The following is a 17,352-nucleotide window of genomic DNA, read 5'->3' as shown; positions in this document are numbered from 1 at the left end:
CCTCTGGCATAAATCTCCCACGACCATTTTGATCAGTTCTTATAAATTGTTCTATCATTTTGCCATGCCTCTGATGATTTTCTTGCTTCTTTGTTTACGACAAAATTTAAATCTTCCTCCTTTACAAAGGTTTCCAATTGTTCTGCTTTAGGGAAAATGGTCCTCCTTTTGTAAGTTCTATCCTGCCTCCAAATGTGTACGCATAATTTGCTAGAAATGGTTTTATTATGCTTATATCATGTTATAATGTATTATTGTTACAATCAATAAAGTGTTTTTTTTAATTTAAGATTTTGTGTGTATATATATATATATATATATATATATATATATATATATATATATATATATATATATATATATATATACATTTTTTTCAATTTATTCTTCCTTTTCATTGTAAAAAAGTTGTTCACTTTGTTTATAGCAAGAATTTTTCCAAAATTATTATAATTGTATATTAAAGCTATATCACACTAAGCATTTTTTAAAGTTTTAGTTAAAAGTAGACTTTGTAAAGAGATTTCTTATTCCAACAAAATATACATAGACAGAGTATATATGTACTTTGAGAACAATGAGCATATGGAATGAGCTCATAAATTCAAGTTGTCGAATCAAAGTTGCAGAATTGTACCAACAACATAATGTACATATTGAAATTCGAGCAATATTTGCTGACTGGTTTGAGGGACAAAATTGGTAATGATTTATCTTTTGTAACATTTATATTTTAAGAACTTTTGGTCCTAGTTAACTTTCCTTACAATAAATCTTGATAAAGAGTAACTTTTTATTTGTAATATTTGTTAATTATAATAGATATTTATTATTATAGTTAATTATTTTCAGGGAGTTTAGCAGTGAAAATAATATCCCACAAGCAGCTGACTTGTTATTTCAGCTTTCTTCAAAAATTTCAATTCACTCTCAGGTTTGTTTTAAATTTTTTAATATAGAAAAATCTGTGTAAAAATGGCTAGAACCTATGACATCATAATTTTTTTATTTATATACCAGGCTAAAGATATAATAACACAGATGAGATTCTTAGAATACAAGAAACAGTTTGATGTAAGTTTTTATTTTCTTACTTAAAGAAAAATTTATCAATCTTTAATAGACTTACATTTTCCTGAAGTTTTTATTAGCCTGAATTTATTATATAATGCTGAAAATTGATTTTTTTTTTTTTAATTATGGGTGGTGGGGTGATTCCATGTCAAATTATTTTCTGAAAAAAAAAAGCAACCAGATGTGTTGAAACTTATTAATCTTTTAGTAATTCTAAAGAAAGAAACCTTTAAAGTACACCTGAAAATTCCAATAACTCAGTACTAAATGTTTTAAAGATATAAGTAATTGGCTCACAGTAGTAAAAAAATGAGGATGTTTACACTTTTTAGCTGACATTTGACATTCTGTTATATTTTAGGGTGAGAGATTAACTAAATGGCTTGAATAACATGAAAAGAAAATCAAGTCCATTAATGTTATTCTTCAGTTTAGTTAATAATTTATTTTGGGGTTTTTTAATATGCAAATCTTGATAGTACGAGAAAGTATCTATTATCATTTCATATATATGAGAATGGAATAACTCTAATATAAAAAGATTTCATTTCCAATTTTGTTCAAGCTAGTTTGATTGATGATTTAATGGTCTTTGAAAAAGACAAACATTTTTTTGTAGCCTCACTTGTTGATTGCTTACAAATTTTCAATTCCACGTCGTAAAAAAAAATTGACTTAAATTAAGTATCCGAAAAACTAATTAAACTTTTGTGATTTGCTTTTTTTGGCAATTCAAATATCTGAACAAAGCTCAGATTAAGGTTTTAAATAATTTAGGAAGTAATAGTTTAAAATCTGAATCTAAGCTTTGTACGCAAAACATGTCTGTGTTCTTTTTCCTTAGAATTAAAACAAAATGACCAATAAAATAAAAAAAATTGGTTCAGTATTTTGAAATTTTGGTAAAGTAATTTTTAATTGAAAAAAGTATTTTCAGGTTTTTTTAAAAAGAGTTACGATCTGTTTCTATGATTTAAGATGGATTGTTTTTTTTATACAGAAAATTAATGGTTTTTAAAGCTGCCATTGAGCTTTATTATTTAATCAAATGCAATTTAAAAGTTATTTAAAGTAATGATTAAAAATAATAAGTTGGGTGGTAACTAGCTAGTTACATCATTTTGATGTAGTTTTTTTAAATAGAAGTTCTTATGATCATTTTCTGTAATTATTTAGCTGCCAGTACTTCCTTTTTCTAGGCTGCTTTTCAAGGCAAACCAAATCATTTTGTAAAAACAATCCAGTTTTTATTGAGTGAAGAAAAGAGACTGCTTGACGCAGAAAAAATTATAGTAAGAGCTTTATTTACATCATAACTAAGTTATTTATTTCTATTCTAAATTGGCTTACATACCAGTATGTAAAGCACTTAAATACTTCAATAGGCTTGATAGTGATAATTATTTTTTATAGAATTTACCAGAGATCCAACCAGTAGCTTCTGGAGCAGCTGAAGTTTGCAATATTGATAATCCTGATCAATTTCTTCTGAAACTTGAATCCTGCATTATTGTAAAGCATATTTTTAAAAAACAGTTCAAAAATATTCAAAGCCTCTAAAGATTTTGAGAATTGTTACCTGGTTTTGTTTTAATCTAAATTCAAAGTTTCCCATAATGCAAAAAAATAATTTAAATGATAGAATTTTTTTAAAATGTTTTATTTATTTTAAAGGAGGTAGAAAAACTAGTTAAAGAAATTCGTCAACACCAAGAAGATTTCCTTCTGAAGTTTCAGTATTTCAAGCAGTTGGAAGGTAAATCTTAGTAATATTTTGTGGTAATTTTTAAAACTTAATTAATGTCATGTATGTATGTATGTATGTATGTATGTATGTATGTATGTATGTATGTATGTATGTATGTATGTATGTATGTATGTATGTATGTATGTATGTATGTATGTATGTATGTATGTATGTATGTATGTATGTATGTATGTATGTATGTATGTATGTATGTATGTATGTATGTATGTATGTATGTATGTATGCATACATGTATATGTATTATTTCTTTATGCAGAACATTTAACTCAAATGGGACAGCCATCAAATGAACAAACAACTCAAGTGTGTTACAATTATTGTTACTTGCTATTCCTTATTTTAAAATGATTCCATCATCTTAAATATTAATTTTTTAAACTTTTGATTACAAAGATGATAAAAATGTTTGTTGTTAAACCTTTTGTAGGTTTTAGTCCAATTTCCTTATATAGTTTTGAAATTATAGCAGCTTTTCATAACTAGCATGTTTTTGCTGTAATTAAACCTCACTTTAAAAAAAAATTATGTATTGGTTTTAAATTGTTTTAACAGTAGAAAAGATAGCTATCATTTCAGTAACAAATCTGTTTGCAGTACAACTTATTAAATGAAGTTTAAATTGTGATAAATGTGTTACAATTATTGAAATGTCTAATGAAGAATTAATAAAACTTGAACTTGGCAGCAGGTTTGGAGTGTTTCATACAACAGTCTCTAGACTTCTACAAAAGCTTATAGAGACCAATGATCATGCTAGAAAACTTGGCCAAGGCAGACCATGAACTATCAATGCCAAGGAGGACTGATTTTTCAATCACTGAGAGAACAGTTCATTACTGAATGAAGTCTCCAAATACAACTTACTGAAGTTCATGGAACTGCTGTTAGCCAAGATACCATTAGAAGAACACTTTTTGCTTTAAATTTACATCCTTGTCAGCAGCTACTGGTCCCAGATTGTCTGTAGATCACCAAAGAAACAGACTGGCTTTTGCAAGGAGTCATATGAGTTGGGAATTACATGATTGGGGGCAGGTCTTATTTACAGGTGAAACCACTTTATATGGAGGCGGCTCATTTATAGTATGGGGTGGAATATCTTTAACAGTTCGCACAGAGCTTTTATTGTTGATGGTGAATGTCTGACTTCTCAATGATACATAGCAGACAATTTAGAACCTTTTGTGGTACCTTTTGCACCGTACATTGGAGATGAATTCCTTCTTATGCAGGATAGTTCTAGACCACATATAATACATATTGTTACTGGATACTTAAATAATGTTAATATTCAAGTTTTGGAGTGGCCAGCTTGTGGTCCAGAGATGAACCCAATAGAGCGTCTTTGGGACATGATGGGATGTTGTGTTAGAAGCCAACATGCACCACCTAACAGCCTAGATGAAGTGTGACAAAGTCTTATCCGCGTGTGGGAAAATATCCCTCAAGAAACAATTAGATCTCTAATTGAAAGTATGCCTCAGTGCTGTCAGGCTGTAATAACATCAAGAAATGGTAACACTAGTTATTGACAAGTCAAAAATGTTTCAAATGAAGCTGTATTAGTGTGCATAACAATAATAATCATTTTACTTTATTTTCTTATATGAACCATATTTTTGGTTTTTTCACAATCCTCAAAGTCAATTTTATTATTATCATGGAAATAATTCTGTTTATGTGTTCTTTTTTAATATGTTTTTCTAAATTTATAATAATATTGACAAAAGTCAAAATAAATTGGAATCTAAAGTGTTAATTTTGTGGTTAAGTGTATTTCCTAAAAGTTTTTGTTATATATGGTTGTAAATGGTTTTACATTTTCTATTTTTCCATAGATTACTGATCACTTAAAATTTAAATGGTTTATGCTAATTTACATTAATTTAATAAAACTAAAGCCGGAATTCAAGTGCATTCTGAGTTTAGGATAATGGTCCTTTTTTTTATGACTATTTTTCTTGAAAATTATAAATTTATTGGCAGCCCATAACTGGACATAAAATAATGTTTACTTGATATAAATATTTACTCAAAAATTTTTAAAATTTTTTAACTTTGATAAAGTAGTTCTTTTAATTACAGAAGTTGGGTTTTAAGTTGAAAAATAACATTCAAATTACTGACAAGAAAAAGAAAATTGCAAAAATTCCACAAATCGATCAAAAGCTAATTAAAAAGTTATAGGGTCATCTTTATTCTGAGGGTGGTATTTATCATGCCTTTTTTCAGTTTGTTTATCTATATATTTTGTTGGTCAGTGAGGTGTAAATTGGTAAGCATATCTTATGTAAGTATTTGTGGATGCTTTGTGCAAAGGTATGGACAGTGGTTTGTATATTGTTTGTAATTTTGTTTGTGTAATAGTTTGTGTAATTGTTGATTTATCAACCTCTAACAACTTTACATTCTATCTTATCAATAAATTCCTAATTCAAATAATAACTATGTACTAACTCTTAAGCTCAAAATGTATATGATATTTTTATTTATTGAGTATATATAAACTTATTTTAAAATTATTTATCAATAATTGTAACGCACAATCAATTTTTATTTAAAAACCATCTTTTAACACTTTTTAAACTTTATCCCAAAATCTCTTCTTATGTCTAAACCCAACATAAAATTTCTCAACAATATTTTAAGTTCAACTAAAATCAATTCCTTTCTTTCTTTCTCTCTTAAAATTTGCACAAAATATCCCTTTTAAATTAGTGTGCAAGATAGTAAAATAATGCTACCAATGTCCTTTGAAAGAACATAAAGTATTTGAAAGAACAGAAGTGTTTATATTTTGAAAGTATTTATAGTTTGAAAGAATGTCAAATATAAGATTTCATAGTATGAAAGGAAGTACAAAATGTAAATAATCAACCTAGCAGTTCTGAATCACACCCTAAAATTTTAGCAATTTACTGATTTACAACCATTATATTGTAGCATTTGAATTCTTCTAGTTCCATTATTATCTTTATTTCCTTCTGTTTCAAGTTCATTTTTATTTAGTAAAGGATTAAAAGTGCTTATTCATTTCATAAACAAATTTGAAAGTTTGGAATATATTAGTAGTTTAGTTCTGAAATAGTTCTTTAAAGTTTCTTTAGGATTTTTATTTAAAGCACATGCATGCAGTGTTTTTTAGTCTTCTACCTATCAATCTTTTATAGACAAGGGGCTACAGTGAGCCTTCCCATTGATATTAAAAAATACTGATTCATTTAATTGCCAAATTGTTGCACGTAAATTAAACTAGAACAAATCAAATCACAAGCTACTGCACAAAATTACAAGTGGCTGCACAATTCCACAAGCTACAGGTGCTAAAATTTGTTTCAATTTAGCTAGTTAATTAAAAGTTAATCCAAAACTTAAATGAGATTTTTGGGCTTTTTTGAGAGGGATTTAAGTGAGTTAAGAAAAGTTTGGTTCATTCAGTTTTTTTCTCATGGAGGGAACATCTCCTAGTTTATTTTCAAGTTATTAAACAAATATGCTGATGCTTCAGGAAGTTTTTTTGAAACTATTACCAATCAAAACAAAATATAAAACATTTTTTATACTTTAGCTTTCTTTAATTTTGATTGAGGAACTTTAAACAGCCTTTATTTATGCATTACACAACAGTTTATGGAATAAGCTATTATTAGTTTCTGGTAAGTTTCATTATTGCATAGTTCCTGAAGTGTTAATAAGCATTTTTGGGATGCTTCCTTAACTAGTAGTTTGTGGAATGCTTTGCCAAGTAGTTTATTGATCTATTTCCAAGATTGGTTTTTAGAGCTGTAGATTGCAATAATTTTTGTTTCACACAAGTGATTATGTCTTTTATAATTTATGCTTAAGTTGTTCTATACCATATCAATCTTGTTCTATACTACATCATTCTATATCAAAGAAGCATATTTAAAGTTTAAGTTTATTTTTTAGATTAAGAAAAAGGCTCAAGATGAAAAGAATGAACTTGAGAAATTTCTAATTGGCACAGGGAATTGGATTTCAGTTACAAGAAAAGTGAGTTGCTTGCATTAAATAATGATTTTTTTTATTTGTTGAGTTAAAAATAGCATATCTTATCATCTTATCAAATGTTTTAAAACCATTTTTCTATAATGGATAATGTTTTAATATTTAAGAGAAGAGATGGCTTTAAATGATTACGCTGAATAATTCTGATTTACCTGTTAGTTTAACATAATTTACTCTATTTGCAATATAAAAGTTCTAAATATGTAAAAATATTTAAAAGATAATTATTTTAAAAAGGTCCAATTACAGTCTGATTTCATTATTCTTTTTTAGTTTAAATTAAAAAAATTACTTTTTGTAGACTTATATGTTATTGTGTTTTGACAAAGCTGCTTAAATAAGTATATTGATGTTTATCTTAAGTTTTTCTTGTAAATTTTAACTGGTTTTACAACATACTACATAGTAGTTGTTTTAAATTTTGTAAATGCGGATGTCCTTAGATGTTGCTAATTACAAATGGCAAGATGGCAACTAATTAACTGATACCAATATCATGCTTTACTTTAAATGATATTGCTAATCAACATGATTATGAATATCATTTGAAGTAAAAAAATTCTAAAATGTAACAATAGTGTTTAACAATTTCCTTTTATTCTGGTTCAGAATATTCTTATTAGACTACGAGATGTAGTTCACTACGTTAAAGCAATGGTTACATTTTTACAAGAAGGGCTTGCTGGTTGGCGAGCAATGCAACAAAAATCTTTAAGTGGAGCCCTAAAACCAGACCCCCTTGATACAATTCAAAAATGGTGTGTTGTTGGCTTTAAATTTCTTTTCATTTTTCTTTAATTTTTACAAAATATAAATGATTAAAAAATAATTTCTGCAGTTCACTGTTTTTTTATTGTTTACAAATATTGTAACAATCCAAACCACCATGGAATCAGTTTGTTTGGATTTTTTTTGTTTTTGTTTTTTTATGCACACCTTTTTTGAACTTTAATTTACTTTAAAGGTTTCAAGCTACAACAGATATAATATGCAAAGCTGCACCCGTCACTACACAAGTAAGATCAAAATCTGTCACACAAAACGTTTTCTTTTTGCTTTTGTTAGCAAATGAATGATGTAGGTTTTTTTCTGCTGTTTAATATAGTTTAGACTTTTGGAAGAACAGTTGACTCTTCCCAACTCAATACATCCAGAATTAGATAACATGAGTAATGAGTTTGAAAAAGAGTTTTCAACTTTGGTGCAATGGTAAGTTTTTAATTTGCGCTTAAGCTATAATTAATCTTTTCCATTAAATTTTCTTTTTTTTAAAGGCTTGTTGTTTTTTTTACTTACAGGTCATTTTTAGTAGATAAACAGCCGAAACAAGTTTTGAAAACTCAAACAAAGTTTCAAGCATCTGTGAGGTACCAATAAGACTTCCTGTATTTATACATGAATACTTTTTTACTTAGACACTAACAAGCTTTTAGTTTGTAGATTTTTTTTGAAAATTTTAGTGTCTGGTTAAGCTACTTTATTTAGATTACTTGTCGGATCTAAACTAAATCAGATGGCCTTGCCAGAAGTTACTGTTTCTATTTTAAGGTTTTTTGTTACTTTTATGTTTTTCATTGTAGAGTATTTGTTTACAAAATAATTCACCAGTTTTCATCTAATACAATTTTATCATTTTAAAAAAAAACTGAGTATTTTATGTAAATTTTATTTAAACTACATTTGTTATTTGTATTTTAAGATTAAAATTAGTTCTACTTGGATAACTTGATTAGTAAAAAACATGCTAAGGTTTTAATTTTTCACCACACTTGAATTTAAAAAGTGAAAGTAATAAAATAGATAAATACTTTTTGATATTTTCTAGTTTCCCTTTTTTGTTATATTTTTTTTCTTCAATAAAGAAGTTGTTTAATAAGTTTACATACTTAGATGAAAAGTCTATTTTAAAGTCAAAGTTAGTAAGCTGAACTGGCTTTTTGTTCATTGTATTTTAGTGAGAAGCAATGTAGAGAGTTACTTGCCGGAAAAAACCTCTCGTAAGTTTGACTAAAAAAATTCACTGTTCAATTTTTAAATTTTGTAATTCAAATGTCTGCTTCTAGGAAAGAAGTTATAAATATTGTTTCTTTAGAGAAATTGGTACGTGTGGTGAGATCTTAAATGAAAAATGTGTAAGCTTGCTCAAAATATTTAAAAAGCTTTTGTTTTTATTCATATTATTAATTATCTGCTTTATTTCATCTAAAAACTTATTTTTTAAATTAAAATGCTGTTTTCTGTAATTCGCTCTTTCTGGTTATCATTAATGTCAGTGAAGCTTCTTCTGTTTTAAATTTGAGTCTAGTAAAAGGTTGAAAAATTACATAACAAGAAAAGATCATTATCTTCCAAATGATGATCTTAAATTTTAGCGCAGATAAAAAAATGCATAAAAACCTCAATGTTCAGGGTTTTAAATTTCTTAAACTTTTCTATGCATGTGTGCTTTATTTCCAAACAGGTTTAATTAGCTGCATTTTGTGTGCAGATATTAAGCAACATATGAGGAAGGATAAAATGTTTTAATATTGATAACATATATGTTGAGTTGTAAAAAAAATCATTCACTAAAGAATCTGTTTAATCAGCTTGTTTTAAGACTCATTTAAATGCCTTTTACATGTGCCATATATCTTAACATCAGCTATTGAATAAATTAGTTTTTATAACAAAAAAAAAGTTTTATATTTTTGATTTTGTACAAAGGTTATGGAATTTGATAAAGAAACATCAACATTGCAAGCAGAATTTAAAAACCTGGTATGTTGTTCTTTTTAACAAATACAGAGATCAACAGTTGTATTTAATCTTTAAGAACTCAAAAAAACAATATCAAAAGAAACCTTTTAGTAAAGTTTTATATGGAGAAATTAGTTTTTTAAAATGTATATAATTGTTCAAAATGTTTGAATTATTCAGCAATTAAAGAAGATTAAACGTCAGGACAGGAAGGGTCAGGAGGTAAATGAGACATTCAAAACTTAACTTTGCATTGGTTTTAAAATTTAAAATTTTTTAAAACAAATGCTTTAAAGGTATTTTTTATCTTTTTTTTTTTTCTAGTCAGTACTTGAAGCGAAGAGTGCACTTGTGTTCTCAACAAAGTTAAACTTGTGGGAAGGATCTTCCATAGAGATTAAGGTAACTAATGTTTTTGTTTTAGGTTTCAAGTATGGTTTAAGGCTAACTGGCAGTAGAGGAGAACAGCAGAAAGAATAGTATAATTTGTTAAAGCAGTTAGTTATAACTTAGCTCTGAACATTTAATACATGTGATTATCTTATAAACTATCATTTTATCTTATAATGCTACTTTATTATCTAATAATATTACAGTGATAAAATATTGTCAAGGACTTTTAAGTCATCTTAGCATTATTAGCTAATATTAAAGTCATATTAGAAAACCAAAAACACTGAGTTATTTGAAAATGGGTGTTAACAGTGCTTTTGAAAAAATTGTTTTTTTGTTTAGTGCATGACTGTTCCTGTTGTAGTTGTTGTTCATGGCAATCAAGGTCCCAATTCTGAAGCCACAATTATTTGGGATAATATGTTTTCAGTGCCAGTGAGTCTAAAAGTTGATACCATTTTACTTAGTCAAAGCATACATAAAATTTTTGAAAGAACATAAAAGTTAGACCAAATATTTAATTATTTAAAATATTTATATAAAAAAATTCATATAAAAAGATTTATATAAAAAAAAAACTTTGAATATTTTTGAAATAACTAAATACAATGTATGCTTTTTTACTTAAGAAATTAGTATTTGAAGGGATGTATGTATGAAGTCATTGTTAAGTCATTGTTATGAATGTATGAAGTCATTGTTAAAAATTGTTGAGAAACTTTTGTTTTTTTCTAATTCATATTCACTTTTTGTATGTAACGCATCTATAAACCCTTCAACTGTTTTATTCACTCATCTCAAAATTTTAGAACAACAATTTTTATTTTACAATTGTAATAGCTTTTTTCTTTCATATTTTTTGTCATCTTGGTTTTTTGTAGAATCGTGTTCCTTTTGAAGTCCCAGAGGAAGTCCCTTGGAAAGATATGGCAGTGGCTTTAAATGCTCGCTGGATTCAAACTGCTGAACATGAATTGCACACTAATCACCTGTTGTATCTTAGAGATAGGATTTTTTCAAATATTACAAGTGGTACATGTTTATTTTAAATTCATCTTTTCAGCTTTTGAATCTAGTTGATATAATTTTGTTTTTATTTACTTTTTATTATTAGTTTACAGAGTTTCTTTTCCCCTTTTCATCTCTACCTCTTTCCCTCCTCATTAGTATCTCATTTCTACTTAATGCTGTATTTACTCAAAAATGTTTTTTTGAAAATATTTGTTTAGACAAAAACATCATATCACCTGAGTCAATGATACCATGGTCTTTGTTTAATAAAGTAATATTTTTTTGAATGACTTTCTAATTATGTTTCAGAAAAAAAGCATTCAATATTTGAAGAAAAAAAAAAAAAAAAGACCAGAAGTTTGGTATTTTTATAGGAATCAAGTTTATATCATTCTTTTATCAGGAACCCCTTAAAGGTCGTTCATTTACGTTTTGGGAATGGTATCATGGTGCATTAGAAGTAGTTCGAAAGCATCTTAAAGAACATTGGAAAGATCAGTGAGAAATGATTTCCAATGTAGTTTTGATCCCGCATTTCTGAGATTGTTTTTTCAATAGTTATGTTACTTTTTAAAATTTTTGTAGATGTCTAGAGTTTATGACCAGACAAATGGCACATAAAAAGCTATTGGAGAGACCTCCTGGCACTTTCTTAATTCGTTTTTCAGATGGTGAAGTTGGTGCTATAACAATTGCATGGAGATGTGAAGTCAATGGTACAGTAGATGATATTTAAAAAATACTTGGTTTGTTTTATTGTGAAATATTCTTGATCCTTTGCTAGTTCTACCTTGAAATGCATTTAAGTTTATAACGTGGTTTAGCTTGTTTATAATTAGACAAGAGTTGCAGTTGCATTTAAATATATAAGAAGAGAAGAAAATGTTTTGTTTTTCTTTTCTGCAAAAAAAATTGAATTGGTGTTTTTTAAAAGGGCTGATTTGACATTTTTTTTTAAATTCACTTTTTGTGTGTTTTGTGTCCTTCTATGATAGCTTCATCAGTTTATGTTAAAAATGTGTTTAAATTTTATCTTCTTACACAAATAAAGCCACCTGAAAGTTTTTGATTTTTTTTAAAAAGGCAAGTTTGCTTCAAAATTACCCTTTTAAAAAAAATCAAAAAATTTCAGGTGGCTTTATTTGTGTAAGAAGATAAAATCACCCTCCAGCTGATTTGTATTTTTAGCCGCAATACGTGGAAAATGTAAACAGTTTCGATTTCAAAATATTCAATTTTTTTTAAAAGGGCCAATTTTTCGAAATTTCATACATTAATTATTAACAAGTGAAACGCTATAACAATTATCAAAGTGTACTAAAATGTTACTCTTGCATATATTTTTTAAAAATATATTACACAAATTCTTTATATTTAATATTAAAAGATATAAAGAGTTTTTTTTAGTTTTCTTAAAAATGGGTTTTGAGCAAATCAGCCCTTTTAAAAACACTGATTCATTTATAACTTCTCTTAAGATCTTTTCAGTCATCAAATCTTTAGTTTCTGTTAAAAAAATTTTCTGCTCAGAATGAATGAAATATATTTTTCAGTTATTGTGAATTACTGTGGAAATTTGCTACAATAATATGTAGAAAATTTCCACAGTAATTCACAGTAACTGAAAAATATAGTGCATTCATTCTGAGTATTCACAGTAATTCATAGTAATCTAAAAAATATCAAACTAGATATATATACTGTAATACAGTATATTTATCTAATTTCCTCTATCCTCCTAATTTCACCCATTTAAAAATCTGCAGGTGCTAATCTGAAGGTTATTAATTTGTTGAAAGTAGGAACCATCAAATTATTCTTTAATGTAATTTGTGGTAAATAATGTGCTTTTAGATATTACATATTTTACAATTATTTGAGTGAAAATTTATATATATTATTCTCATTATTCTACAAAGTATTAACATTCAGGAAATAATAAGCCACAAATTTGTGACTTATCTATCAAAGCTCTCCTGACTCTCACAATACTTATAGATAACTTTGTAGTTCTGTGATACTAAACTTCAAAGTTATCTGTAATTTAAATTAATTTTAGGTCACAAATTGCTGAATCTTTATTATTTTGATAATACTTTGCTTTTTTTTTTTGGGGGGGGGGAGGGGAGGAATAGATTGACAATATGAACATAAAATATTTTGTTTCTGTTCTTTTAAATGTCTTCTTTATTATCATGTTTGTATATCTAACTTCAAACTGAATAAAAGGTGTTTCATACTGCATTTCTATTATGTTTTTCTTTCTGCCATTTTTTATGAAACTCAAAAAAAAAATTAATTTTGAAAAACAATTCAAAAGTATTTGTTATAGTAATTCAAAAGCATTTTTTTATATCTTATAAAATCCAAAAAATATATAACTTAACTAAACAAATATCCTAGTTTCTATATTTAAAATATCTCTTGTTTGGTTATACTGAGCTATATCTGTAAAACTTTAAAAAATTCACATTTTGAAAGTTTAGGTAAAGATGAAGTTTGGTACTTACAGCCTTGGAGCTCAAAAGACTTAACAATCCGCAGTCTTGCTGATAGGTATTGCATACAAGAAGATATGTTTTTTATATAGTTTTTATAAGTATTTATATCATATAACTATTATTATGGTTGTATATGTGGCATGTAAAATTTTTTCTAAATTGTTTAATTTTTTGTAGAATATTTGATTTACCTGAACTTACACACCTATACCCAGACATTTCAAAAGAAAAAGCTTTTGGTGGTTTCCAGTCTAAAGAAGGTTTCTTTTCATATTACTTTCTTCAGTCTTTTACGCTTTTTGCGGCTCAGGATGACATGACAGTGGCAGCTTACTTTCCGCTTACTTTCTTCAGCTGCTTTTTGCGGCTGAAGAAAGTAAAAGTATCAATACTTTTTCTAAAGTTTTACCTCTTAAATAAATGAACTCGTAATAACACTAAAGTAGGCATTAACACTAAAATGCTACTATATAAAATGTGCAAAAACTTTTAACTAAAACAATCCTCAGTTCATGCAGTGGCAAATCGTTAGCACAAGGCTAGCGCTAGTCAATAGAAGGTTTCTTTTCATATTCTAATAGTTTAAGTATTTATCATTTTATTATTACAATTATTAATTTATTATTACAGTTATTACTTTATTATTATTATTATTATTATTATTATTATTATTATTATTATTATTATTATTATTATTATTACTATTATTATTATTATTATTATTATTATTATTATTATTGTTATTATTATTATTATTATTATTATTATTATTATTATTATTATTATTATTATTATTATTATTATTATTATTATTATTATTATTATTATTATTACTATTATTATTACTATTATTATTATTATTATTATTATTATTATTATTATTATTATTATTATTATTATTATTATTATTATTATTATTATTGTTATTATTATTATTATTGCTGTTGTTGTCATCATCATCATCATCATCATCATCATCATCATCATCATCATCATCATCATCATCATCATCATCATCATCATCATCATCATCATCATTATCATTGTTATTATTATTGTTATTATTGTTATTATTGTTATTATTGTTATTATTATTATTATTATTATTATTATTATTATTATTATTATTATTATTATTATTATTATTATTATTATTATTATTATTATTATTATTAATTTTAATGTTTTTATTTTAGTAAAAATTTGTGGTAGGAAAAACTTTTGTATCAAATAAGAATGTTATTTTTTATAAAATTCATCAAGATTTTCTTGAAAGTTGGTCACTGTCATGTCATCCTGATTTTTCTAAATTAGGATGATTTGGTTAGTAAAAAATTTTGTCCAAATGAATAACTACTGTTTTCCAAAATGTATTTTTGATTCCATTTATATTCATGAAAACTTTTAGCTGGTCCTTTTGGTCAGCAAATTTTCCTCAAGTAAGATATCATAACTAGCTCATAATATTTAACCATATTAAATAACTTTATCAAATTACCTTTCTTTCTTCTCTTAGAAAAGATGGTTAAATTGAGCATGACTTAACTTTGAATATCCTTGAATAAATCTTGTTCTCTATATTACGCTGTTAATAAGATCAATATCTTTTTTCAGACCATTTTTAAACATAGTGCCAATATCTTTCTGATATTCTATTGTATTCAGTTGATCACCATCATTAATGCTATAATTTCTAACATTACTGTTACAAATTTTTCTTTTAGTTATTACATAGCTTTACATTTTTCAATATTTTGTTACATACTCCAGTCATTACACCACCTAACAATAATAATTTATCCTCCTGTAGATCATTATGATTGCTATTGTTAACTATTTGAGAAACTTTACAGTCATCAGCATTGAGTTTACATTTATTTAAGTAATCAGGAAGATCCTTAATATACATAAAAAACAGTATTGGTCCCAGAGCAGAGCCCTGGATTCATCACTTAAAACATTACAACTTTTGCTTAAAAATAACCCAATCCATTTAAGAGTTCTATCTCTTATACCATACATTTTAATTTTGAATAAACGTTTTCAATGAGGAACTCTATCACATGCTTTCAAAAAGTCTGTAAAAAGAATATAGATAGGATATCCTTCATCCAGTGCTTGGGTTGAAATATCTTGACTTTCAAGTAAAATTTGTTATACAAGATTTACCCATTTAAAAGCTTTGCTGGTTCTTATTAATCAAACTATTATCTAAAAGATGCAGGATGATTATAATTCAGTATTTTATAATTCTTTTTAAAACATTATATACAACCAATGTAAGGGAAACTGGTGTATACTTGTATATAGTTATATATAGGTCTTAAACATATTTATCCCCTCTTTTAAAGATAGATACTTCTTGTCTCAAGAAAACCTTAATATCTTGTTCAATAAAACCACCGAAGATATTACTTTGTTAGTACTATTAGTACAGCTTCTATGTCTTTATTAGTCTCTATTAGTACTGTTTTCTTTTTTACCTTGAGAAATCATTTATCTCTGCTTATTCCAACCTTTAAATAATTGTGTTTGTTCTATTTAACCAGGAAAAGTACCTTTGTAAAGTTCTTTTATCATTTTTTAAAGTCAAGTCAACTTTTAGTCAATTATGAAAAGGTTTTAAAAGCACATCTATATAAGGAAGTGTTTTTATTATAATGAGACTCTCCTGCTAAAGAAAATAACTGTTGATTTGACATAAAATCCCACAAATTTTTTACATAGGACTATTTCAAGTAGGGTTGAGCTTTTACCGAAAATTTACCGGTAAATCGGTAAAATTGTTTTACCGATTTACCGGTAAAATGATGTCGGTAAATTTCGGCAAGTATTGTTTTTTTAATAACGTTGAAGGATGCTTGAAAATGTTTTAGAATGCTTGAAATGGCTCAACCAATAAATTAAAAATTTAATTAAAAATTTAATTTTCATTTTCCTGTCAACAAAGCTGTTGTTTCTTATGCTTGAAAAGTGATTTTGTTGGTTTAGTTTTGTCTAAACACTTTAAGAAAAACGTTTTTACTTTCTTGTGACATTTATCAATCAATGTATTTTGGAAAACGATATTACATCCACGGTCATTTACAAATAGTTATAAAACATAAAAATAGGGACAAAATCACAGAAAAAATAAAATTACACAACATTTAAACATAGAAATAAATTTTAAAAATATATATTTTTGTTACATCTTCGACTTTTCGAATTTATAAAAACGTTCCATGTTTTTCTTAACTTTGTTTAGCGTTTAACTTCTTTTTTTTTTCATACATTTTAATTTAAAGATATCTTTTTGTTGTATTTGATTGACATTTTTTTTTCTTTTTTTTTTCTTTTGGCTTAATTTTGTTAATGCTTTCATTTATTCTTTAATATATATATATATATATATATATATATATATATATATATATATATATATATATATATTTCTTTTTTACTTTTAACAGTTTTTGTTTTTTTCTAGATGATTTTTTTTTTCTTTCTTTTTCACCGTTACAAAAAAGCGACCGCCATTTGCGATGTCATTGCAATGTCTTCATCATTCATATTTATTGTGGTCTTTATCACTAAATTTGATTTGCGTTTTGGCAAAATGTCGGACGCTTGGAAACACTACACCTTAAACAAAGGGAAAACAGTTACTTGCAAAATTTGTGGAAATACAAGTCAATACACAAGTTCCACAACTGGAATGTGGTATCACTTAGACAAGAAACATGGAATCAAAAAGGAAACACAGGAAAAAGTGACACCAAAAGCTGCATCAAAATCAAAAAGGCCTAAGATTTCAACTTTTTTTCAAAAGCAATCAATTGAAGAAGTGATTTCAAG

General features: G+C 26.3%; 1 protein-coding gene and 1 pseudogene across 1 annotated transcript in view; both read left to right on the top strand.

Moving 5' to 3' along the window:
- Positions 1-483: 483 nt before the first annotated feature.
- The window catches only part of LOC145190625 (signal transducer and activator of transcription 5A-like), a 21,756-nt gene continuing 4,887 nt past the window's right edge, over positions 484-17,352 (top strand). Inside the window, exons 1-25 of the mRNA XM_090091203.1 lie at positions 484-702; positions 853-934; positions 1,021-1,074; positions 2,274-2,366; positions 2,488-2,586; positions 2,749-2,830; positions 3,099-3,145; positions 6,773-6,856; positions 7,481-7,629; positions 7,836-7,887; positions 7,977-8,080; positions 8,170-8,238; positions 8,357-8,419; positions 8,827-8,868; positions 8,964-9,003; positions 9,578-9,631; positions 9,791-9,832; positions 9,935-10,012; positions 10,346-10,438; positions 10,885-11,035; positions 11,233-11,285; positions 11,418-11,512; positions 11,600-11,730; positions 13,501-13,570; positions 13,693-13,775. Of these exons, the coding sequence (XP_089947329.1) occupies positions 578-702; positions 853-934; positions 1,021-1,074; positions 2,274-2,366; positions 2,488-2,586; positions 2,749-2,830; positions 3,099-3,145; positions 6,773-6,856; positions 7,481-7,629; positions 7,836-7,887; positions 7,977-8,080; positions 8,170-8,238; positions 8,357-8,419; positions 8,827-8,868; positions 8,964-9,003; positions 9,578-9,631; positions 9,791-9,832; positions 9,935-10,012; positions 10,346-10,438; positions 10,885-11,035; positions 11,233-11,285; positions 11,418-11,512; positions 11,600-11,730; positions 13,501-13,570; positions 13,693-13,775 (2,035 nt within the window). The 5' untranslated portion in view covers positions 484-577. The remainder of the gene's footprint in view (positions 703-852; positions 935-1,020; positions 1,075-2,273; positions 2,367-2,487; positions 2,587-2,748; positions 2,831-3,098; positions 3,146-6,772; positions 6,857-7,480; positions 7,630-7,835; positions 7,888-7,976; positions 8,081-8,169; positions 8,239-8,356; positions 8,420-8,826; positions 8,869-8,963; positions 9,004-9,577; positions 9,632-9,790; positions 9,833-9,934; positions 10,013-10,345; positions 10,439-10,884; positions 11,036-11,232; positions 11,286-11,417; positions 11,513-11,599; positions 11,731-13,500; positions 13,571-13,692; positions 13,776-17,352) is intronic.
- LOC149886781 (uncharacterized) overlaps positions 16,950-17,352 on the top strand; it is a 2,077-nt pseudogene continuing 1,674 nt past the window's right edge.

This window comes from Hydra viridissima, unplaced genomic scaffold, assembly GCF_058129835.1.
Source record: "Hydra viridissima isolate aposymbiotic clone 2 unplaced genomic scaffold, HvirCarnegie_v1 scaffold_6, whole genome shotgun sequence".
NCBI lineage: Eukaryota > Metazoa > Cnidaria > Hydrozoa > Anthoathecata > Hydridae > Hydra > Hydra viridissima.
This window is presented reverse-complemented; position numbering and strand designations above follow the sequence as displayed.